Source organism: Betta splendens, chromosome 15 (genome assembly GCF_900634795.4).
Source record: "Betta splendens chromosome 15, fBetSpl5.4, whole genome shotgun sequence".
In the NCBI taxonomy this organism is placed as follows: Eukaryota; Metazoa; Chordata; class Actinopteri; order Anabantiformes; family Osphronemidae; genus Betta; species Betta splendens.
Genome location: NC_040895.2, coordinates 8,490,804 through 8,515,148, shown reverse-complemented (window position 1 = coordinate 8,515,148; position 24,345 = coordinate 8,490,804). Strand labels below are relative to the sequence as shown.

Genomic DNA, 24,345 nt, shown 5'->3' with positions numbered 1-24,345 from the left:
CAGAGGACTACAGAGAGACAAGGACTACGGAGCTATTTGACTCAAGGAACAGGAAGTCCCAGCTTGTCCTCAACAAAGTGCTGTCACCAAGTTGCCAGAAATACATATTGGCTTTATAGTAATCAAAGGAAGGGAGCGTAATAACTCCATCACATGTATTAATTCATAGGTTTATACACACTTTTCAGATTCTGTGTCATTTACCAAATATTGCATCAGTTGCGTCAGTTTAAACCCGCTACCAGTTTGCGAGCGCTTTAGCAACCTGACAGCCAATTAGTTTGCACGTCCAAAGGTGCTATAATATATTAAAATATGCTGGATCTTTATATTCGGTGCCAAGCTCATGATGGCTGAGTATTCAACCTCAGCGCCATAACTACTCTAATAAATGTGTCTCTGAGTGGCATTCATTGCCATCCGACACGCCGTGCGTTCTCCTCCCGTGTGTGTACGACGTCCTCTGTGTGTCAAAACGCAATAGCGGGACCTTGTACTCCCACCAAACACATCTGTAAGACCGGGGACTATGATTGAAGGATAATTGGGTGCAAGCTTGTTCAAATGGAACCCGGTGATGGAGCAGGAAATTCCAGTTTCACGAAGAGAGCCCCGGCGAGGTCGACGCCGGGTCCAACACCTGGCTTTAGAAAATCCACAAATGAAAAAGGCTGCGAGAGAGACATTTGAGGCCACGGAGGGAGATTTACTGGAGCAAATCTGGGTCTCGCACCTGTGGTGGAGCAACTAACCCAATTAGTGCTAATACATCACATGTTCGCAGTGATTTCATCATGTTCCTCTTCCGTCAAAGAAGCCTATTTTCCCGCCGCAGACTCGTGTCTCGTCTTTAATTAAATGCATTAAGAGTAATGCGCAGAATCAGCGCTCTCATCACTATTCACTCGATAATAATTAAAATATCCATCTGCGAGTGGTAAATTGAAAACGTTGCCATGCGTGTCATAAACGCAGCATAATCTATCAGCGGGATTTGTGGAGGCAGACGATGACTGGCTGATCTGTCCATGACTAGTGTAAATACAGCGATGCGGTTTCCCTGCTTATTTATCTCCACGCGCCGTTCCATGAGTCCCACCCACTGGGTTGAGCTCAAAAGAACCGCATGGAGGAAAAAAAAAAAGGCGCCGTTACGCGGGAAGAGTCCTGCATTAGCCACGGGATGACAGAGTGTGACAGCGCCACACGTGTACGGACACAGAGTGCTGTCACTGTTGGCTGGGCTGATTCTGCATGCTAATTACCAGCGGCTCCTTCAGGTCCACTTCAGAGATTTACTCTGGCTACGAGAGCGTCCTGCTTTGCATTGGAGCTGATTCACACCCTCCCTCCGCTACTCGGCTGCTTTGATCAGCGCAGGAGCATTTATCAGGTAGCACGGGGGACGTTTGACGACGCTGGGATTCAGACTCCAGCCGAGGAGAGCCTGGTGAAAAAAAACAACAGCACACATCTACAGTGAGGGAGAAAGTTGTTATTGTTAAAGTTTTCGATGCAATAGTTGAGCTTCAAAGCGAACATGGCGCCGGCGCCGCTCCAGCCTCTCTGTCGGAAACGGCGCCATTAAAAAAGCAGCCTCGCGCAGACGAGTGACCCCCGGGGGCGACTCCACCAGGCAGCGATCGCCGCAAATGACTCGCGGCAGCTCTTCGGCGCGTCCGGATCACGAGCGCGGCGGCTGATCAGAACTAATTGCCACTGAGCACGGCTACTCCTTTGTTAGCCGGTTCCCAGAGGTTCCCTCCTGTTGGAGTTCGGGCCGAGCCGGAGGCGAGAGAGGAGCTACTTTGTGCGACGTACAGCCTCTGTGATGCTGTAGTACTTCAGGTGGGTTTAATTACTGCAGGCTCGGCAGACGTCTGTTTAAACAACAGCTTCCTGTCACGCGCGAGCTGCTGTTTCTATTCTCAGACGGCACGGCCTCATAGAAATTCAGCAGACGGTCACCAGGAGCTGCTCACAGCCAGATACAGCAGCAGCAAAAAAAAAAAAAAAAAAAAAGATGAAGTGCAGCCAGCCTGAGTCTTATACTGCTTGACTGTGCTTTATTTGAGGAGCCTTTATTATTGTCAGAGCATATTAATCTTGAATGGACCTGCTGCAATATCCCTTCACGGGACATGTAGGTGGAGCAGCCGCTGCAGGAGACGGGGCCGAGCTGCTCCGATGATTGCTACGGGCTCCTCGCGCTCGTAATCAGACCGCGAGCATCCTCACATCAGCCCACTCCACGCACACACGCGCTTTGGAGATCACCTCTTTAGCTCCCATCAACTCTGATTACCCCTCTTGAGGTGTGTGGAAATGTCACATTTTACATATCCCAATATTTCACCTCGCGCAAAGGTGCGCGGTCGTCCCCGGAGGGTCGGGAGCGCGAAGGGTAGAGCAACGCGCCCGCTGCAAAGGCCCGAAGCTCCTCCCCCTGACGCGCCCGCAGTCCTCAGGATCACGGAGCTCAGGTACAGTAATTGGACTTCTATCGGTCGTTAGCTCAAACTGGGTGGCAGACCAGCACAACTATTATCAGTCTAATTGGACCTAATTGGCCCTGTTTTGCCGGATCAGACAATCAGCAATGACCAATTTAAATGGCGTTGTAACCTTCTGAAGGCTTCGCTCTAATTAACCTTTGTCTGTGCAGGTACTATATGTAGATGTGGGCCACGGGAAATCACCGTCTGACGGCTGACTTCTAATCACATATCGGAGCTAATTGCTGACTGGGAGATGATGCCCTGCTGCAGCCTCTGAGCCACATACTGTACGCTGTGTTTTTTCGTCATTCGAGCAGAGCCTCTCTTTCCATCGTACTGTTGGTTTGTAGTTCAACTAACGCCGTGATAAACAGTTAGAGGATAAAATCAAAGTCCTTGCATAAGACTGGTTATTATTGTGTTTGTGTCACAGCATTTAGCCGTTGCAGACCCTACTCCTCATGCTTTACAGTGCAGAAGAGCCCAGGCTGCTAAGAACAGACATCTGATAGAGACCTGCAAACAGCCTATATGAAGCAAAGTTCTGGTCCGGAGGGAGCATCGCTGAAATCAATGGTTTTCATTCACTTTGCATTACATAACTGCGGCGCGCTGTGAATGGCCACTTAAAAAGTCCACAGACCATCTGCAAATCAAGTTTTGCCAAATATTTTCATAAAGAAAATGAGTTTGGGTTCATTTACGGAGCAATTCAAAGAATGAACTAAATGGAGCGCTGGGTAATATGGACACAGCGATCACTTGCGTTGTGTAAGCAGATCTACAGTAAACCTCTCATTCTTCTATCCCAATTAATGGCACAGTTTACTCTGCTATGATCGGAAGCCAAGTACGCGCACAATCAGGCCTCTATGCTTCTCCCGGCCATTATATAATTAAACGTGGAGGACTTGCGAATAATAACTTACGAGAAAGAGGAGAGGAGCGAATACGGGAAAAGTTGGTGCATGCTCTGTTCGGGGCACGAGTGGATATTAATTAATCACTCGGGAGTCGGCGCACCAAAATGGAAAACGGCGAAGTACAAAGTCGTTAATTTTGATACGCTAGTATTTAAAAACATAAATAATGACCAGCAGTAAAAAACACACTTTTAAAGATCACTCGCGACCTACATTAATAAAAGAGCAATAAAAGCCGTTTTAGGCTAGAACGGAGGGGAGGCCTTGGAAACCCAACTTCCTGTCCGTGTTGTCTGGCTCAACGACACCTTTGGGACCCTTCGATGCCGCGTTTCCTCTTCGCTTGTCGTGTCAGAACACGACCGAGCAGGGCCCGTCCGCTGTCATCTTCACGCGGGCCCCGCACTTTGATGTGTCGCCGCTACATGTTACTTGTGGGAATGCTTCTTTGGAACGTCGCTCGGCAAAATGAATGGAAAGTAGCGCTCGCAGCGGCCTTGGAAGAGGCCCCGCAGAGAAGGGTGGCTAATCCTATCATTCTACACCATTCATCTCCAATGCACTTGGCTTTGAGCGTTTTTTTCCTCAACGGGCAATTTGCGGTTTCCCTGCTGGATCTGCTGGAAGCCAGTGTGTTATGACTACAAAACACTTCCAAGGCCGCCTGGGAGCCCGAGAGGAGGCCACTAAGTGTAGTGTGCGACCCTGTCACCGTCCACACTGACAGCTGCCAGCCCGCTGCACGCTAGCAGAAATAGCTTAATGACAGATACTTTGTGAAAGCATCAAATTGTGGCCTGTCAACATCAAATTAGGAACAAAAAAGAGGCTCGAGATCATTAGTCAACAACTAAAACGCTTGCTGTATCTTGACGCCGCGTACCCTCGAGACTGAAATCCTTATTTTCTGTCAACACAACACTCCCCGAAGACTCAATAGGAAGGCTAAATTAAATGAAACAATAATGATGTTTTGAGTAAACATGGTTATTCTTTTATTGTAAAGGTCACGGTGTGAGGGCTGTTTAATATGGCCTCTCAGATGACACGGAGTCTGATGCGGAATGGCTTCCAGATGGTGGCGTCCCCCTCCACAGTCTGTCTGCTTCTGACTGACAGATGCTGTGTTTGCTTCCAGGGAAGAATCGGAGCAGCCTTCCATGACTAACCAAGAAAGGGGATCTGAATTAACTGCCTCCTCAGCTCAATGTACTGTGCTGCTTTTCAGCTCTTTGGAGACCCCCCCCCCCCTCCTTCTCCTCTAGGGTCTGACTGTACACGGAGCACACAACCCCAAGAGTGCGTCATTAGACTCAGACGAATAATTTGTTTTTCACCAGATAATAAACCTTAATCTTTAAAGAGACAAATTATTCTATTCAGGTAAAAAAAAAAAAAGATTGGCAGGTCTCAGTCAGTGGTTAAAAATCTGCAATTCATATGCACTGCATGCCACCTTAGCAAATGAGTGTCTGCTGTGCTGTGTTCTGTGTGGTACAGCTACGACCTTCCGGTTTTAGAACATAACAGCCTGCTTCGTACAGTAGATCACAGCAGCCATGATGAGACCTACTTAATTTGTCCTTGCCCAAGCAAATATCAATAACCCGCAAGTCATCTTCACTTCTATCCAGTGCCATTAAAATAAACGTATACAAAAAAATTCCCACATGTTCAATAAGCCTTTGTTCCTCACCTGAGCCTCTTTCGGAACCACTCGACAGTGTTGTGTAACAAGCAGCGAGCAGAGGAGGGGGCTGTTTGACAATGTGCTGCTTATCAGCCCTGGAGCTGCAGCCCTCCTCGCAGGCCGCGCAGCTCCCACGGTTCCCCTGTGTGGCTTCACAGAACCCGGGCCGGGCAGCGCCGGGCTCCTGGCCGCGGGCCGTGGTCAGCGCGAGCCCAGGGAGCCGCGACAGCCCGCCGCTCTTTGAGCCACACGGAAAACAAAGCAGGCGGAGGCGACGTGCAACACAAGAAACGGCCCGGGAGGATGCATGGAAAGAACGTGCAGGTGATGCGCAGATGAGCACGTGGGCCCAGATAATGTACTGCACGCTCTGCATCGCTTTCCACCGTGAGCTGCAGCCAAACGATCTCCATCTGATGTTTATCCAGAGTCTGAGGCCGAGCGGGAGTGTTCCAGATCGCTCTCGCTCGTGCCGCGCGGGTTAAACGGCCGGCTTCCTGGCACAGGCTGATCATTTGTCATCTGAAGGCCGCAGAACAGTGCCCCTGCACTCACAACAGCCCGACAGTCCTTCGCAGCCAACTTTCTGGATGTCCATTCAGGCTGTTACTTCCAAGCGACGTCTCCAGTTTATTCAGGTAACAGCACGAATAACAACCTAGAAACTCGGGAGCCGAAAATTGCCCCAGGTTGCGTCAAACTCCAAACTTCCCCAGCTGCGTCTCGGCAGAGCTGTGCATCGGCGCGGCGTCACTTAGGGACAGGAGGAGCTCTTCTATCGGTCCCACTCGTGGGGGTACTGGTAAGTGTGCAGTCAGACACGCTAAGCTGCCCTCCGGTAAAGAAAATGCATTTGCTGCGCTGAAATTCGGCAGCGGTGGCTGTAAACGCGGGGTTCTGACATGCACACATGCTACAAGGAGATTTGATACGATGACCACGGTAGCTGTACTGTTTACAGCCTAGAGGGGGGCTTTCAGCTCCACGAAACGGGGATTAACCACTAGGCTCTGCTTCTTTTTAATCTTTCATGCTCAAGTTTACTTTGTATTAGGCTTTGTTGTGACTCCTGTTCCTTTATAATGCCTTGGAATCCCCATTAGGGACCCGGCCCCAGTCTAGGATTCCCAAAAGCGGCCCCCTCTTTTTCGCCCGCCTCGCGGACCCACTTGGCGGGCGGCCCGTGTTTGGGGGCGAGCTCACGTTTCTCCTACGCAGCAAAGCGGCTGAGACCTTTTCAGCTGAGACTAAATAAGCTTAGTGCCGATCATCTGACCAAAGAAAACTTGGCCCCATTGTGCTTTCCACCAAAAGACCGCCACTAAGAATTAGAAGTGGAGACCCTCAGAGCCTCTCTTTAACTAAGTCTTGCACATCAACAGGGGGGCCGGAGGTGGAGTACATCACCCACATTCCTGCCTGAAAAACAGTCCAGATGTTTCCTTTTAACGTCCAGTAAAATGGCCGCCCGTTGTCCTTGCAGCCATCAGACGCAAAATGGGCCGAGGCTGAGATAATGCAACAACTAGACTCATCCTTCAAGGCCGCTCAATCACAGAACAGCGGCGTTTCCACCAAAGGCCCGCTCGACACAGAGCAGCTGTATAAATACATTAGACAGAACCCAGCCTGCACCTAGTAAAAACAGACCTGCTGTTTCTTATGAATATATGGATTATTACATAAATAAACCAGCAGACAGAATAAACCAAACGACTTTTTTAGAATGTGCCTGAAGAGGAAGCAGGAGGCAGGTCTGAGGGACCGGGTGAGGCCTGCAGGGCCCAGAGTCTCAGGGTCGCTCCCTCTGGCTCCTCACCACAGTAAATTATTTAATTGTGCAAATGACATTCTAATGTAATGTCACGCTTGTGCCTCTTCATAACTTGGATGGAACTGCTATTAGGAGAAGTTTAAAGATCAGCAGGCGCGCCGCTGATTTAGATATCGCGTCAAAACACTTACCGTAACTACTTCAGTCATTTGGTTCACAATCCGTTTAATTGCTACCTAGAGGTGTCTGTTGCACTCACAATAAATCATCAGCGGTGCAGGAATTTGTTACAATCATCTTTAATGAAACTGGCACTCATCTATGTCTCCTCTCTCTGTTGGTGAAGTACTTGCATTGATTGGCCTGTGATGAGGCTGCAGGGCAGTAGGTTAGCGTGGAAAACAGCATATCCTGACCGTTTGTTCTGTTTTTGACCCATTTGTTTACCTTTTGTGGGTCTGGACAATCTGACACATGGTGTCGACCGGACTCTGAACTACAACAAGTCGCAGGGTCAAACAAGCAGCTAGAATGCAGGATTTTGTGGGGATGATCGGCTGCTGCCAGCCGTGGATTTCGCGGGGCATTGTCTCCTCTGAAGCCCCCTGTGATTCGCAGCCGCGATGACTAAAACCTTGAGCTTTTCCAGTGCTGAAACACTGAAACAGCTTCTTGGAAAAGAAAACTGCAAAGACACACACACACAAAAGCTGAAAGGATTTCTGTTTTCCCGATAGACATAAAACTCCATTAACTAGAACAGACAATATTAATATAGTGTAGTCGTCTGTGGAACGTGTAGAAAGGTCACAGTCACTAAAAGTTGTTCTCTGAACAAAGACAATAGTTTCCACTGTAGCAATATGCAAAGGTGGACACAAAGACCCGCCTTTCATTTAATTACAAGCCAAAGTAGAGGACATGAAAAGCCTTCGTTTGACAAACATGAAACATTACCATTTTGTTATGTTCTCCGCTGCTTTTGTTTAACTAAAAAAGATTAAGGCTTTACAAAACTGTATCTAAAATGAAAGATGCTAAATCCCTTTGTTCGCGCACCAATTTCCAAATGTCCAAGAGTTTTCCAAACCAGCTTTTCCTGCCGGGGACCGACTCGCTGTCGGCCCCTTTGTACTCACCACGGTCCTCAGGTTGTTCTCCGCCATCAGCATGAGGGTGTTCTTGTAGCAGGAGGCCAGGTCGTCGCGCTCGGTTTGGCCCACGTGGTTCTTGGCCACGGGTCCCACGGTGTGGATCACGTCTGTCAGAGGGGGGGGACAAGACCCAAAGCGTCACTTCGCCGTAAAATCCAGCCAAAGTTTTGTAGAATCTGCAGAATCATCATCGCCGCGTGCGAAACACGATAACATTTGTCTCCACAATGAGACAATGAGGACGGCATGAACCACCCGCTGCCTGAAATAAATGCATTTATTCAGTAAATGAAACGGCAGCTTAGATAGAAAATCAATTACAAAATTCTTTTATGCCATCTACTCATATATTCATATCTCTCCCTGTACTCCCTTCTCCTTCGCATAGTAATGTCTTTACCTGTCAATCACCCGTCTCCTCGTCTGGCCTGGCCAGACTGAGGAATGCGGCTGCCTAATTGAATCAGAGGAATCATTTAAGGAGCGACTCCCAGAGAAGTGATGACAGGGAAATAAGACAATCTGAGCAGTGACTTGACAGAAACACAATCTCCTGCATTCTGTCTGGCTCCCCTTGACCTTCGCAGTGTTGGACAGCATCAGGATACAGGGAGCGGCCGTGAATCTGCCACACAGCGGTCCAGAGGGGCTGGCGACAGGTAGAGCACTGCACCGACGAGGTGCATGGACCTAAATGATGCAGCACAGCGCGAGGATCTAAAAACATCAAGGGGCCCATTGTGAACTATAATTCATGAAGTCATCATTGATTAATATATTTTTTTCTGTTTATTCAAAACCACATCAAGACTTTCAGAGCTCCAAATAGCAGTCCTTGATTTCATTTACCAGCACCGGATGGTAAATCTCAGTTCACGGTCTATTAAATATACATCAACCATGACTCATGCATTTGCAATGTAACACGTCGAGTCCCCATTTCTGCGTGCTAAAATATTAAACCCCGCTGAAGTATGAATACGGCGAACCTGGTTCAGGTGAGGGCGTGGGAGGAAGCGCCAGCGGTGTGTGTTTAAAAGCTCTCTCCTGGCGAGTTTCCTTACACATCACCTCAACGTTTAGTTTTAATCTGAAACACTTACCGTTCCCACAGAGTAAGTGTAAGCTGAATTACCACTGTACTTGACCATAAATCATTTATAGTCTAAATTTAGTTCTCACTTGTATGTCTGCTTGTTTAATAGGTCAGGATGATAAAATGCAGGGGGAGCGAGCAGAATGGAGTGGCTTTCACCGCTTCCTTAAGGAGTGAGGCTTCGTGTTTGGGGAAGGTTGCTGTGATCCCCAGCTAAGCTGAGCTCGGGCTATAATGAGAATGGAGCTGTCTGAAGCATTGTCTTTTTTTTTTTTTCCAGAATAGGAGGCCGCGAATCGCACAGCCCGATGTGGTTATAATGGGACACATGGCAAGTTGTTTTTCGTGCATAATTCATGAAGTTCTTCACTACAAGAACGACAACATGCCAATTAGAGAGTGGGCGAGCGCCAAGAACCAGACTACTGGTGAATTCATAAAAATTTAAGCAGTTCTTATCTCACTCGTAGCGACGTCTCCGCTCTCGACGCTCCGGCGTCAGATAAATATTTATACAGCTGTGTTTCTGTAAGGTGAGAGACGCGTTTCACTTTGTTACTAAGGAGGATATTACGCAGTTACTGCGTGCGGTGGGGCCGCTCCACTATCTCTGTGCCTGTAAACACAGCAGACCTCGCCGCCCCCCCGACCTCGCAGGGGGCGGCCATGTTTATTTAGCTTAAAGGAAGAGGCCGCCGAGCTGCTCCGCTAACGCAGAGGCGCTGAAGTGGACCTTTACGTAACTAGTTCAGTAACGCAAGCAAACGGGAGTGTGACAGTCAGCGCTTCAGCTGTGGAGCACTTCGGCCTTGAACATCCTCACGCCCCCGGGTTAATCCTCGCTTTTAATGTATGAAACGCTTTCCGGCGTGCTTGGATGTATTTACATGTGTGACCACAATACATAAATCACACAAAGGTGCTCCGTGGAGATAATCCCCTCCAACGTGGCTCCTAATCTTGTGCCGGTGAATCCGTCAGGTTTTATCATGGTCACGACAGGCACGTTTGGGCGTAGGGTGTCTCTGCTCCGGAGCAGCGCATACCGACACATGTCTGTTATTATCTCCGGGCGGCCCTCACACGAGCGCCAGTGGAAGCTTTATCTCAGAGTGGTCCACTTGCTCCGTGGAGGACCGGCGTTGATGGCCAGGGTGATAATGGGCGCAGGGACCATCAAACAAGATGCGCAGACGAGCTTAATTAAAGGAAAGCGTCCGTTTAGGAAATTAATTAGAATAAGAAACTATGGAATCTTCAAACTACAAGTGGTGCTTTGTATTCCTGGCCTTTTAAAGAAACAAAGTCATGACTGGAAAAGGAAAAAAAACCTGCAAATTCTACATAAACCCATAACATTACACAACCAGAAAGGTTAAATTACTAAAAACCGCCAAACACATTGCCACTGTACGAGCACACAGTCATTAAGGAATTTGACGAAACCTTCCTTTACTGCACGCACACAGGCCGCAAATCCCCGCTGCCTTCATCTGGAGCCGCGTCTCGCCAATTTCTCGAGCACATAATGAGCTTACGTTCTATTTCTTCTGTTTTCAGTTTTCCAGTGTTTTCGCCAATGTGTCTGCTGGATTCGTGGAGGCTGAGGTCTCCTGCTCGGGGGGTGCAAGGTCAGTAGCACAATTGAACCGGGTGAGACTCGTGATTGCTATTCAAACCTCGCTTTCGTTTCCCGTGAGGCCGCAGGGCCTGAGGTAAAACAAACTAAAACAACAAGAAATAAACCTGCAGTTTATTCTGTTATAGAATAAACCTCAGGAGCCGGGAGAGCAAACTACAGGTGTAAGGACTAAAATATAGCAAAGACAGACTGACCGACGTCCACTATGTTTACCCTCCTCTTACTGTGTCCACTAATCATGTTCTGCGGGTTTACCTGTATCACATCAAAGCTGTAGTGCATTTTAATCTCTGTCCTTCCTATTCTCATTGCTGTGAACGTGTTGCGGTGCATCATTAGACTACTAATGTGCCGCGGTTGCTCACACCGCTCCCATCAATGATCAGTGAGAAAATCACTGAAAATGGGGAAACATGCAGCATCTAGCAAGTCTGAAAATTGCCACGTTTATCTTTTTGTTCGGGGCCGTCGTGCAGAGCAGGAGCAGCCGGGCTGGTACAAACACTGCGGCGGTCGAGAGCAACGCTCCTGACTTCACTGTTGTGCAGCTTGGACAGAAATAACAGCAGAATGCACTATTGGATAAAATTAGAAGATAAGTGGCGACCACAGAAGGTCTGTTCAACTGTGGTTGAAAAAACTCCCAAAAACACTCAATTTGTCCAAATGCTGTTTAAACACACTTCAGGTCATTATACAAGAGTGTGCAGAAGCTGAATTTAGACGATATTAAAGCCTGTTCACGTGTCAAGCATGTCTTGACATATCCCTCCAAATTGCAGGCTCCTCGATGCTCAGCTGCATTATGTAGTGATCTATAAATATCAGATGGTAAAAAGCTCAGATTGGCAGCAGAAAGCAGTAATGAAGCAAAATAAATTCTGATTGCCACATCTCTAGTGGCAAGTGGTTTTCGGCAAGTGTCTCCTGCTCGGATTGGACCGGACACAAAATGACCCCTCAACACTTCGGCTGCGGCGTGAACATCTTCGACAAGCGCACTAAAATATTCCTCAGCTCTGGGAGAGATGAGGAGCGCCTGCCGAGGGGACATGCTCACTTCAAAGATGCCACTTTCTTAGCAACTAGAAATCTTTTGAAATATCTAGACTTCATTTAGAGGAGGAGTGCTGTGCTATTTCAGAGAGCGACCGGCACTTCACAGCATAATCAATCTTTCATTTTTACTCGCCTCTAGTGACTTGGAGGCTGTTTCAGGTTCCACGTAACAATAATAATAAATCCAAAAAGCTGATAATACTCGAAGACGCTTAATGTGGCTTCTGCTGAAAGCGCCCACACTTGGCAACGAACCTAGAGGTACCGCACGGTATCGACTTACTATCAAAGCGATGAGGGAGCCTCATTTAGATCCATTATAATTCACAAGAGCCAGCAGACATTAATGAGACCACTTCCATGCTGCCCGTGGAAATTATCTTCCACACTTAAGAATCAACAAAGCATATAATAATGTACAGCCCATTAGGAAATTCAGCCGAAATTTAATTTACACGGAGGCACAATTTTTATAGGTTACAGCAGACTTTCTACTGACGCTGGACGGTGGCTTTGAAATCACCCACTGTGTTTTATGCAGTGGAGCCTCGGTTTCACTGCGGTGGCTGCGATGTTTCATATGATTTTAAAGTCAAGAGGTAGTTCACTCACTTCAAGCACAATCAAACTGCTGACGTACTTTATATGGTCTCCCGATTAAGAAAAAACCCTTTACTACTATCATAATGCATAGTGATGAAAGTAAAGGCTAAATAAGAAAGAGCAGTGGACGTGCTACGAACGTGGTCCCAGAGGAAGCACAGCTTCAAACCACGAGGCTTCAACGATCCAGAGGACGTCTGTGTCCAAGCAGGGGTGGTGATTAACTGCATTTTCTTTTTTGCTCCAGTTCACCATAAAAACGTGAAATAAACTCGTTCAGGTCTGACTGCGTGGGGAACAAGTGTGGATGAGATGTTCGCGTTCAGTTTAAAAAGGGAACGGAATGGGAAACGGTGGAGAGCCCTTTGAATGAGACACCGTCTCTGTCTCCTTCCTTTTTTTTTGTCCACGGCCAATTGTGGGCTTCGCAGAGAAGAAAAGCTGCACCACTGACAAAAGATAGACGGGTCCTCTTAGTTCACAATGACTGACACTTATTTGCTGTCATGTTGAGGCGTGTGGAGGCGCTAGTTAATTAAAACTAGCAAGCAGGAAAAAGCTAAAGGCCTGATGTTTTATTTTGACTGTCTGGAAACACAAAACAATGTTTAACAGGAGCATGGAATTACAGGGCACTGAGGTTACTGTACATGTACTAGGTCTGATTAGGATTTACCCTCAGTGATACTGCTACTATAGTGTACATGCACTGATATTTACTCTGATGGATGACAGGTAATCGCTCCACTGATGGACTAACGGACTAGCGTAGGTTTAGGATAAATATGTGGGACGCTTTGAGTGGGAGACAGTTCATGACATCGAGGCTTTTGCTCGACGTGCAGGTAAGATGCCTTCGATTGTCTCCGCTCTCCTCCCGGCGCGGATCGGGCCGAGCAACTCTCCCCGTGAAGTTGCATGCGCTGCGCGCAACAGATGCCGGCCTCTGCCCTGCGAATTCTAATCCCATAATACCCACAAGAGTGATCACATTTCCAGTAATTAGGTGTACTTTGGCGTGATTGTTAGCCTGGACCCTCTCAGCATGCGCGCAGCTTTTCCGTCGCCGGTCGCCGAGGATTACTAAATGAAGTGTGTACACCCACTCGGACATGGAACCGGTGTTGTCATGGCGACGGAGAGTGCGGAGCGATCCCCTAACATGCACTGTGAAGCTCCGGTCTGAAGCGGGGAGCTGCTTTCTGCAGACGCGGAATCATCTGTTGCAGATACAGCACGGCTGTGTGCAGGTGTGGAGTTGGTATTTCTGCATAAGAGCTTCTCTATTGTGTCAATGAGACTTTGTCACAGTTGAAAAGGTTAAGGGTTAAAGAGGAAGATACTCGTAGGAGCAGAGGATGATGACGGAGCATCACGGGCATGTGCAGTATCACATGCGTGAGTTCATGATTTGTGACCGTAAAAAAAAGAATATCTGAAAAAGTCATCATTGCGTTACATGCATGTTACCGGACGGGCCAAAAATAGACTCTCCTGCTGTTGTAAAGGTGCCCTCAGCACCATTCTGTCACTGTGAGAGTGGCCGCACCTTTGAGTGACTCAGATGTGAGACATTCCCATGAAGCCTCCATCAACACTAGTACAAGCTACAGTCAGTAAGATACAATATTTGACACACACACACACACACACACACACACACACACACACACACACACACACACACACACACACACACACACACACACACTGCTCTTCAAGCAACAAAAGGAGACACATTTTACTAGATTCCAATACGGAACAGAAGGTGAGGAGCGTGTGTGTGTGTATGTGTGTGTGTGTGTGTGTGTGTGTGTGTGTGTGTGTGTGTGTGCGTGCGTGCGTGTGTGTCTGAGTGAGTGAGTGAGTATGCATTGGCCTGATACTGAAGGACAAGGATCACTGGGGGTGTGATGTTTGGCTGTACACAGAATGGCCCGAGCGGCGCCCACAGGGACCACCGGCCCAGAGTAGAGGCAGAGGACAGACATTGAGCCGCGCTGCCAGCTGTTCCTGCTGCTCTGGGCTTTCTATAACATTCCTCTAAGCTTGAATGAGCTGCCAGGTGACACCACTCTCAGCAGCATTTACTAGCGCCGCTGCTTGCTCTTTTATTACAGCTTTTTCAAAAGCACTTTCTGAGTGTTTGGAATAAAACAGCAGATTACTACTACAGTTCTGCTGCTGAACAGTGTGCAGAGCTGTTACCTCGTGGTGTCTCTTATTAGGGCACTAAAGAGCCGGGGCAGCGCATCACCATTCCATGGGAGAGTGTGCAAGCAGGTCCTTGAGCTGGTAAGCTGAGCTTCATGAATCTTTCAAATGTCAGTAGGTTCACACACACACACACACACACACACACACACACACACACACACACACACACACACACACACACACACACACACACACACACACACACACACACACACACACACACACACACACACGATCGTGCACACACACTGCAGGGGGACTAAAAGTGATGTGGCCTTCACAGATGCTGTTACCCGTCAATTCAATTAAGACATATGCGCCCGACATGGATTTGATGGAGAAAGACACCGCGGGTGGAGAGATTAAGCACGCTCTCGTTCCAGCAACATGTGCCACACACTCTCCAAATTATCCTAATGACAGTAATTACAAAGGCACATTCGAGTCTGTGTTGGGTAAGTAAGGGTTAGGAGGTGGGAATAAATAGCACTGTGAGGATTATAGTGCAGGCTAGTTAACAATTGAGCTGAGAATTCTAATAATTCTGTTAAATCAACGTACATTATTTAAAACACTTGATGTAACTTAAACATGCTTTATTATAAAAAATGTAATTTGTGAACATAACTACATGCGTATTTTGGGATGTCCTTTAAGCTGGAAAACTATCTTGAAGGGACGTTTGTTGTGATATGGTGCCTGAATAGACTAAACTGAATCCTGTCCGAGCGGTTAAATAACCAAAATGACCCAGCGTTTCAATGTACTGTAACAAAATGTTAGAAGAAGTGCTGCTGCTTGTGCGTTCAACTCTCTCAACTTCAACGCTCTCATTTACTTTTAAAACACTTTTAAAAAGTGGAAATTCTTTATATTATAGCCCGAAGCAAACAAATATTTTTGTTAATCAGATAATAACTTTTGACCTTCTGCTTTTTTCTGTTAATGGATGACGAAGTCCACAATCTTGGCAAGTGTGGACCTAAATGTGGCCCCGAAGCGCTGAGGGGGAGGACTTTTTGTTTCTTCTTCTCTTATTTTTGGAGTTCAAAGTAATATGATAATGCCACGAGGCCTTTGAAAGTCTTGTTACTACATATCAAAAAAATTGTCAGCCAGTTGCTAACATGCTGACATTCAGAGGGCTGCAATGAGAAAAAAACTGCAGGGGGCTGCATCATCTCATGCTGAAAGAGCTGCTCCCTCCCTGGGGCTCGACTCGGGCCTGTCTTCGCGCGAATGTGAGATGCTTATTTAATTTAGACATGTTCCGGAAAGCAGTCTCTGTTTGAATAACGTTTTTTCCCCCCATCTTGTCGTTTTCTGAATCAGCAAAGAAGGGACGCCAGTGGTTTACTGGTGGCGGCTGCTTCTTACGAGATGCTCTAGGAAGTTATTGGCACATTAAGATATTTTTATCAAGTACAGTTGCAAAAAAAAAAAAAAAGAAAAACCTGAGAGGAAATTGCAGCGCTCCCTGTATTTTGCAATAAAAAAGGCTGAGCGTGGATAAGTGGGCAGTAGAGAGAAGTGACCTTCAGGAGCAACTCTTGAGTCAAAACAAAATGCGTCGGGACTCTCGCTGCTTCTACTTCCTGCTCTCTGCCTCTCGGGCCAAAGCTGCACTAAACAGACAGCCTACTTATCAACTCCTTTCACATCCGGGGCGCCACTCATTACTCATGTATTCATAGTCTCTGCAGTTTAATTACAAGACTAATCACAACAAACTATCGCTTCTGAACCAGCTGCCTGGCTAATTCCAGCCCGGGGGATTCGGTGCAACTAATCAGTTCAATGCTCGATGTTTTCTTCAAGATTATCAGTGTGGCTACATGGCTTTCAATTCTGCGCGTTATCACGTTTTTGTAAACGGCGTCATAGTCCTTTGAGAGAGCCAACGACGGGCACTTTGTACTACGAAGGAAATAAACAAGTTAATTCGTCAGGGGTCAGCGAAAGCGGATGCAAACACACAGACCACCACTTTAGTCCACAGTGTAGGGGATGCAGTAACAAGTCATTTAGCCAAAACTGCAGCATTCAATGCCTCTGGGCTCTTTGAACATCCCAGAAACCTAAAGAATGACTATACCCAGAGACTTGCAGCTGAGGGGCATCAGAGCCCAATCTTACCTGTGTCTGTGTGAGGCCTGTCCGCTGTAAAACGGTGTGACAAGGATCCGCCTAGCGATTAGAAAGGTTCTCGCTAATCCCTAAACCCTGTAATTGACATGTTTCCTGTTTGCTCTCATTCTAGAGTCCAGCACGGAAACGCGTCGCAGACCAGAAGACCACGGCAAAAGCGGAAGGTTCTTCCCACTGTTTCTGCATCCAGTCGCACACAGAGGCAGCTTCAAGGCCCCACAAAGGCCTCAAAGGACGGCGAGACGGCAAAACACACGCGCCTACATGTGCAGCAGCACATCACACTTCAAAGCATCAGCAAACACAAGCAGCTGAACGCCTGCTTGGGAACCCCCAGCACAAGAAACATGCTCTTATGGGGAAACATTACTCGGCCCGGCACATGTTCACACGGTGCACAGAGAGCCCATACAGTTGTTAGGTATCACCGGTCTAGTTAAATCTCACGAGGAGCGTTTTCCTCCTGGTCTCTCTCTCCACCTGTTTTTCCCGTATCTCTGATCTATCTCACTCTCAGCGGTGCTGTGAATGAAATCTGCTGAGCGGCTGAATTCAGCCGAGGTTTACTGTACGTCTAGAACGGGCAGGGTCAGCCGCGCAGTCGTACGGTCTGCTTTCCTGCAAGCGGCGTGTGTGTGTGTGTGTTTCTCCCCGACGCGGCCGGTTCTGCACCGAGGCTCTGCACGCGCCTCGCGGGGGAGAAGCCTTCACCGGAGCCGTTCAGCGCCATGGGAAACGCTGAAACCATACATTTACAGGGTCGGCTTCCGAGCGCTACGCTAAACCCAGAGTTTGACCTTGCAGGCGTGCTGCGCGGGGCTCTCAGAACCGCTGAGGGGACTGCTTTAAACAATGGATAATTAATGTTCCTCTCGTCCCTAGGACTGGTTCTGGATCTGATCGTGTCATCACAGGGTCACTAACAAACAGTGTTATGTAACTTTTACATAATCCAAAAGGAAAAATGCTTTACTGTATGTGGGCGCTAGATGTAAAAGAAGCCTATTGGGGCTTTTACACGCACAGTACAGACATGAATCTGTACTTAACATGTAACCTGCTCCTCTCAGTCTGGACATGTTTTATTTATACATGTGCTGTTGCCAACTGATCCAACAAAGGCGATGATTTTGTTTTTACATGGCGGTTCACTGGTTTTTTCTTCATGTCTCAGTGACTCACTTTTCCGAAGCGAGACCGCGGCGAATCGGCGCTTCACCCGCTCAGCTTAAAATGCAGGACTTTCCCCGGCTCGGCTTCTTTCTTTCGCGTCCGGCTCTGCGGGTGCCGCGACGCCACATCTCCCGCAAAATGAGAGGCAGCCGCCGCCGGGCCGGGGGCCTTTGAGCGCGGGACGCGCTGTGATGGGGGGGGGGGCAACTTGTTGACCTTCCAGGCATAAGATAAGGAGCGCACACAGATAGCGCAGAGCTGCTCCGTCTCTCAGCAGGCCCGCGTTAATGCAACTAATGGCCGCGTGCACTTTAGGGGGAGCTTTTGATGACACGGGCTGATGTTTCCATATGTTCAATAAACACAGGGGCCCCTGAGCTGCAGCAGCGTGATGGACGGGAGGCTGTCCCTTTTCCCTCCCCCACTCCCCATAATTCAGAGCAGTCCGAAGTTTCCCACAACAGCCTCTTGTTCTTTCGACTATTTCGCCAATCAGAGCCACATGCTGCACGGACATTCATCTTTGGCAAAAATGTGCCCTTAATGAGATAATTTGGGATGCGGTGCTGGATTGACGTGGCAGAAGCGCGTCCGTGTGTGGTCTCCCCGCACACGGACCGTGTGTGCGATGAATGGCTGGCACAGGCACCACAGGAGGAATTACCGCGAGCACGAAGGCCCCGTGGAACCAGCGGAGCGCTTCCACCTGCGCAGGCTGAGCCCAGCCATCGGCCGCGGATTAGCCCCGAGGCCGCGGGCGCGAGGCGGGTCCGCCTTTCTGCAAGCGCTCAAAACCGCGTTGACCTTTAAAATGTGCCTCGCCATCCGATTTCGGCTCCGAGCCCCAGCGTCCGAGTCGCCGTGGAGAGAAATGAGAACCCAGAGCCGCTACTGCTTTTCTTATCCGGTAAGAATCAATTGAGATCCACTTCATCAAAACTTTTATTTTTTTTCCCCGCTCCCCAAACAGAGCTACTGCAAAAAACACAGCTTTCCATTCAGTTACTGTACGTCTGGACAGTCACACGCCGTTTTGTAAAGCGAAAAGAGCGAGAGAGAGAGAGAGAGACCATCAAACCCGCCTTAAAGCAGCCCCGCAAAAACACACAGTCACATCATCCAGATAAGACATCTTCAAACTATACCTGCTCAAGGTAAGAAATAAAATGATGAAGAGCAGGTAAAAAACACTGCACAGATCAGTGAGAGCTTAAAATAGTGTGACAAGACAGACTGACAGAATCTTAAGGATGGACAGCAGTTCAAGGCTGCTGTCAGGCCGCCGCTACACTTTTCAGGATAAATGATAGGAACAGATGAGTTTTACACTCCAAAGGCCCACAGCTGACAATTACACAACTCAGCAAAGGTGAGCAAAGGATGACGCAAGGCGGAAGATATGGATGCATTTATAACTTCATTAAACTCTAAGCGTTGCTGCCGTCGGTGGCAAATCTGAAGCGCATCCCAAAGCTTAAGCTGTCAAAGCCTCTGTCTGCCTTAGAGTCACACTGTGGGTTTTCTAAACTCCTCTGCATGTTTTGCCGACTGTCTTTGCTAAGTCACGGCTCCCGTAAGGAACCACACAAAACGCCACCGAACGGAGTGCAGACACATCAAAAGACACGCGAAGACGATGCCTCGCGACTCTCTGGAAAATGGAGAATTTGGCCCGAGGCGCTTTAATATTCATGACGCCGTATCGCCTTCATACAATACAAATGCTACATACATAATGAAGACAAATATGCAGGCTCGAGGCACCTTCACTGTTCAATAGAGAATCAAGAACAGAGGCGGCGGCTTCCTGTTCCCGCGCTCTGCCGTCACATCTCCCAGCGATCACGACGCTCACGTTTAATAACGCGCATGTGGAAATCAAGACAAATGCTACATGTCACTGCGTACCTCCTTGTCCTGCGCTCCATCATCCGTGCCACACTGATTACCATGTTGTCATGGAAACAGTGCTCGTGGAAATCACACTCCGCCAACGTGTGCCCGAAAAATTTGATTCATGCGTCGTGCAGGTTGCCACGCGATACAGTGTAATCATTAATTTACAGTAGAAGCGTTGCCAGGTTAGGAGAGCGCCCGTGTTACTCATATCACATATATTGTGGGTTAATATGATCTGTAAAGAATGAGAACCTAATTATGAATTCTACTTAATTCATATTGAACATCACAGGGCCGAGAGCGTCTCGTGTTAGTTAAGACGTGACAAAGTGTTTCTTCTGCACTGGCAGTGACCTCATGTGTAAACAGTGTGTGTGTTTGTGTGTGTGTGTGTGTGTGTGTGTGTGTGTGTGTGTGTGTGTGTGTGTGTGTGTGTGTGTGTGTGTGTGTGTGCGTGCGTGCGTGTGTGTGTCTGAAAGTGTGTGTGTGATTCTCTGGATAGAAAAGACTGGAGGCAGGGGCCTTCTCCCATGTTGAGACTTGGATGAAAATTTAGTGCAAATACAGCAAAAAGCCTGTGACAGCGTGCTTAATTATTTTTGGTAGTTGGTGGTGCCCAGCGGTGTCTGCCTCTCAGGGGGGGCAGAGACACGCTGCCATCTGGGGAGGGGGGGGGGGTTGTCTATCCTGGCCTTGTTAGCATAATCCTAACCACAACTTCATGGAATTACCTCAGAGACTCCCTCAAAACACACACAGATCTACAGCTATGGTAAACACATTGCCCTCACTGCAGCTCTCATAAATAAACAGATAAGGTACCATTTTCACCTTGCAGTATCTGCAGCGGGGAGGAAAATGGAGAGGTAACCTCAGTGGACGTGGAAATGAAATATGAGAGTGTGAAATGGGGGTAAACGCGCTTGCTGGTGTTTTCTTTAGGCATCTGCTAACATGGGGTGTGACATTGCTGAGGTAGGCTACTGGAAGGGCACAATGTCTCCCAGATGACTTGAGGAGGAAGTTTCTCTCACTTGCACCTTGCTCGCCACGCGCCCAGAAAAAGCACTGGGAAAAGATACATTTCGTTCCCTTTCAACACCTCTCAAAGTGTGTCTCAACTGGAAAAAAAATGTTTCCCTTCCCCAAGTCGGCTCCTCCTGGAAGTTGTAGACCCAAAAGATTTAGAGGTAAAAACAAAAGGAAGCTGCTTGGGCTTTAGTTGCCGAGCAGAACGTCCCTCCCGCTCCGTTCTGCTCGTGTCCGACTGCGCCAACAGGAGACGCGGGCTGCCTAATGATGATGACGAGCACTGACCTGGGGAATAAATCCTTTAACAGGTGGCCGGCGTGGAGGGGAAGGGCTAAATCAGCAGCACCCCTTCCTGCTGCTGCTGAGGCTGGCTGCTTCTGCGGCAGCGGGCCCCTTAATTACACCGGCCGCCCAAGCCCTCTCCTCCTGCACCTCCTGCACCTCCTGCACCTCGTGCCCTTCATTCACCCTCCGACTCCAACGAGCCTCATCCAGCCCATCGCCAGTCACAACAACATCTCATTCCCAACGTCAGCTGTTGGGTTAATAAACTGTAACTTGAAGCTTCAGCGTGAGAGAACCGACGACAACTATGGAGAAAATTGCAGCATTACGCCACATTAAGTAATAACCAGACGGCTGCTGTGACACCTATTCCGGTGCACTTCTATTCATTGATCCATTTTCTGAATGACACCTCCTGTTTTTGGCCCTTGACTCCACGGGGAGATCAGCCATGTGTAGTTTTGTCAGCCTCTGTAGCTAAGCAACTGAGCATTACAGTGAAAGAGACCAGCGCTTACGGCAGTTGCTAGGGAACTGCTGGAGAGTGTTACCACTTGTGAACGGCACTTCGATAGATCAGCCTCTAATGGTTCAGGTCTGATGGAGCTTTGCCTGGAAGGAGATGAGGGATCGGCGAGCGGGCAGCGCGCTCCATCTCACTGGCTATACCATATGTCACCGCCGACAAGTCTCCGGAGTCCCACGCATCAGCACACATAACAACCAGATGAAAATGACAGCAGGTTTCTCCTCAATAGGAAACCATTTGCATAGAAGTGGAGGCTGAATAATTGAGAGGTGTGGGAGAGAGCAGGGTGGCTGAATTGGGATGAAGGGATGTATGCCTGCCAGCCAAATCCATTAGCCAGGCCCTGCTTGGCTGAGGCAGGCAGCTGATGGGAAGGCTCTGTTATCGGACACTAAAGGACACTAGGGCTGGCCATCACCACGCCTGCCCTCTCTACTCTTTGCCGCAGGGGGAGAGAGAGAGCGAGCGAGCGAGCGGCAGAGAGGCCACGGAGCAGCCGGCAGAATGACAGAGACAAAAAGAGAAACTGAGGGAGGTTCAATAACGGAGAGACTGAGGAGGTGTTGCCCTGTTACAGCTTTATAATTGGCCTGCAAGGGCGGTCAAATGAGAGGCTACTTATCGCACGGAGCAGTTCCACTAGAATACTTGTTCATCTCTATAGCTGGAGCCCATTTAAAAGAGCATTAGGACAAATGAAGCGTTGAGAAAGAGGACACCGTCTCTCCATTTAAGCCAGGATAATAAAAAAAAAAAGGAAAGAAAAGAAGTGTTTGACAATCGTATCCCACGCAGAAACAAAGCTCTCTGCGTTTCCGCCGGGAGCCTAATTGCCCAGCAGATTATCTTTAGTGGACAAACCCAGAGCAGGCTTCACAGAGGATATCTCTGCAAGACACTTACACACTTTTTTTTTGCTATACATGATAGATAAGAATAACACATTGTGTAAAGGGACTGTGCAAGTTTGCTGAAAAGCCACGGAAAGACGTTGCAAGAAATAAAAGTTCTGCTCAGAGTACAGCAAACCTGGACCAGCGATGGGTTTGACCTCTGACCTGACTTCCTGCTCCCCACTTCCTGTCGGTCTCAGTCTGCATTTAACTACAGCACAGTGAGTGGGATCATTTTCAAGGAATGCCAGCTAATTCTATTTGAGCCTGTTTTATTTCTCACGTTTGCCATCTCCGTGCGTCACTGTTAACAGTTTACACATAGTATCTCTGCGCGAGAGGAAAAACACATTGCTGCAGTGATGCATTGCCAATCAGACTGCGTGCTGCGCAGATCTCGGAGAGGGAGACGTCCAAACAGAGATAAAGAGAAAGGGAGGAACGCTGTCCTAAGACGGAATCCAGTGCAGCATGACAAAGTCGCGGCTTTAAGAGAAACACAACCTCAAAATAATGAGCATCAAATAATAAGCATCGAGCAGGCGCCCCGATACAAGACATCGATTCATGTGCCCTGTTGTAGTCTCTCCTCCTGCACCACAATGGATTTAAGAGGAAACAAAATAGTCTTAAGGAAAACAGAAACCAGAGTGAAACTAATCAGACTCAGCGGGTAGTTTAAGAGAGTCTCCCCTTCAACCGAGCAAAGAGAGACAGAACGAAAGAGCAAGAGGGAGAAACTGTGCAAAAAAAGAGAATGAAAACTAATAATTGCCGTTCAAGGCCTGATTTCACTGGTCCTTATCGTGACAGAAGTACATGATAGCTTACACACAGAGAAGAAGAGGGAACAGCCACGGGGCCCGTTTTAAGAGGATACAGCTGTATGTGTTTACAAAGCCCGAGTCTCCTGAAGCTCTCTCTCCCACTCCCTTCTCTCTCGCTCCCAAACACACACTGAAAATCAAGCATGAACAGATATGCACAATTAAATTAGCTCCCAGCTCTGTTTAACCGCATCTGCCAAATAAAAGACACATTCAAAAAAAAAAAGAAAAAAGAGAAAAGCAAAAAAAGGTACACGGCCTGTGAAATTTTAACTTTACATCTTCATAAGATCACACGTTACACTGAGCTGAAGGACATGCTAGTCTTTAATGTTAATGTTAGCACTGCATGAGTGTTAATATTTGGTTTCAGTCCAGAGAAAAAGCCACAGTGGGACTCCTCCAACAGTATAATCACACACGCCGCTGCTGGAAGGACTCACCTAATATCCAACTAATATGCTTTATTACAGGGTAAGTGCATAAACACTGAGCTAACATACACAGCTAGCCTGCAGCGCTAATACTGTAGCATCCCCCCGAGCTGCAGACTGCACGCATGGCGCCCGCCTCACCACTACGTCAGACGAAAAATTTATTTTGCATCACAAGATTTCGAACGGCATCTTAACGATTTGAATGCCTTTGCTTCTCGCCGCCGCTCTGTTGCCTCTGAGAGAGCAGGTGTGCAGGCCTCGGTGTGTGTATTATTCTGCAAGGATAAACAGCCATCACACACAGGTGGCCCCGCATCCCAATCAGCTTGTTATTGCTGTGCCACAGGAAGTGCATCCTCGCGAGGAGCCGAGGCTTTATTTGCATGTATTATTTAATTCTGGACAGCGGAGGCCGGTCTTGATGTGGCCTAATGCGATGCCTGACATCGCCGGAGCCCTGTAATTA

The 24,345-nt window shown here is 48.2% G+C and overlaps 1 protein-coding gene across 7 annotated transcripts in view; it reads right to left on the bottom strand.

The window, feature by feature from the left end:
• The window catches only part of macrod2 (mono-ADP ribosylhydrolase 2), a 292,993-nt gene that overhangs the window by 84,159 nt on the left and 184,489 nt on the right, over positions 1–24,345 (bottom strand). For all 7 annotated transcript variants that reach the window (XM_055502342.1, XM_029175396.2, XM_055502341.1 and 4 more), the window contains exon 6: positions 8,025–8,146. In XM_055502342.1, the coding sequence (XP_055358317.1) occupies positions 8,025–8,146 (122 nt within the window). The remainder of the gene's footprint in view (positions 1–8,024; positions 8,147–24,345) is intronic.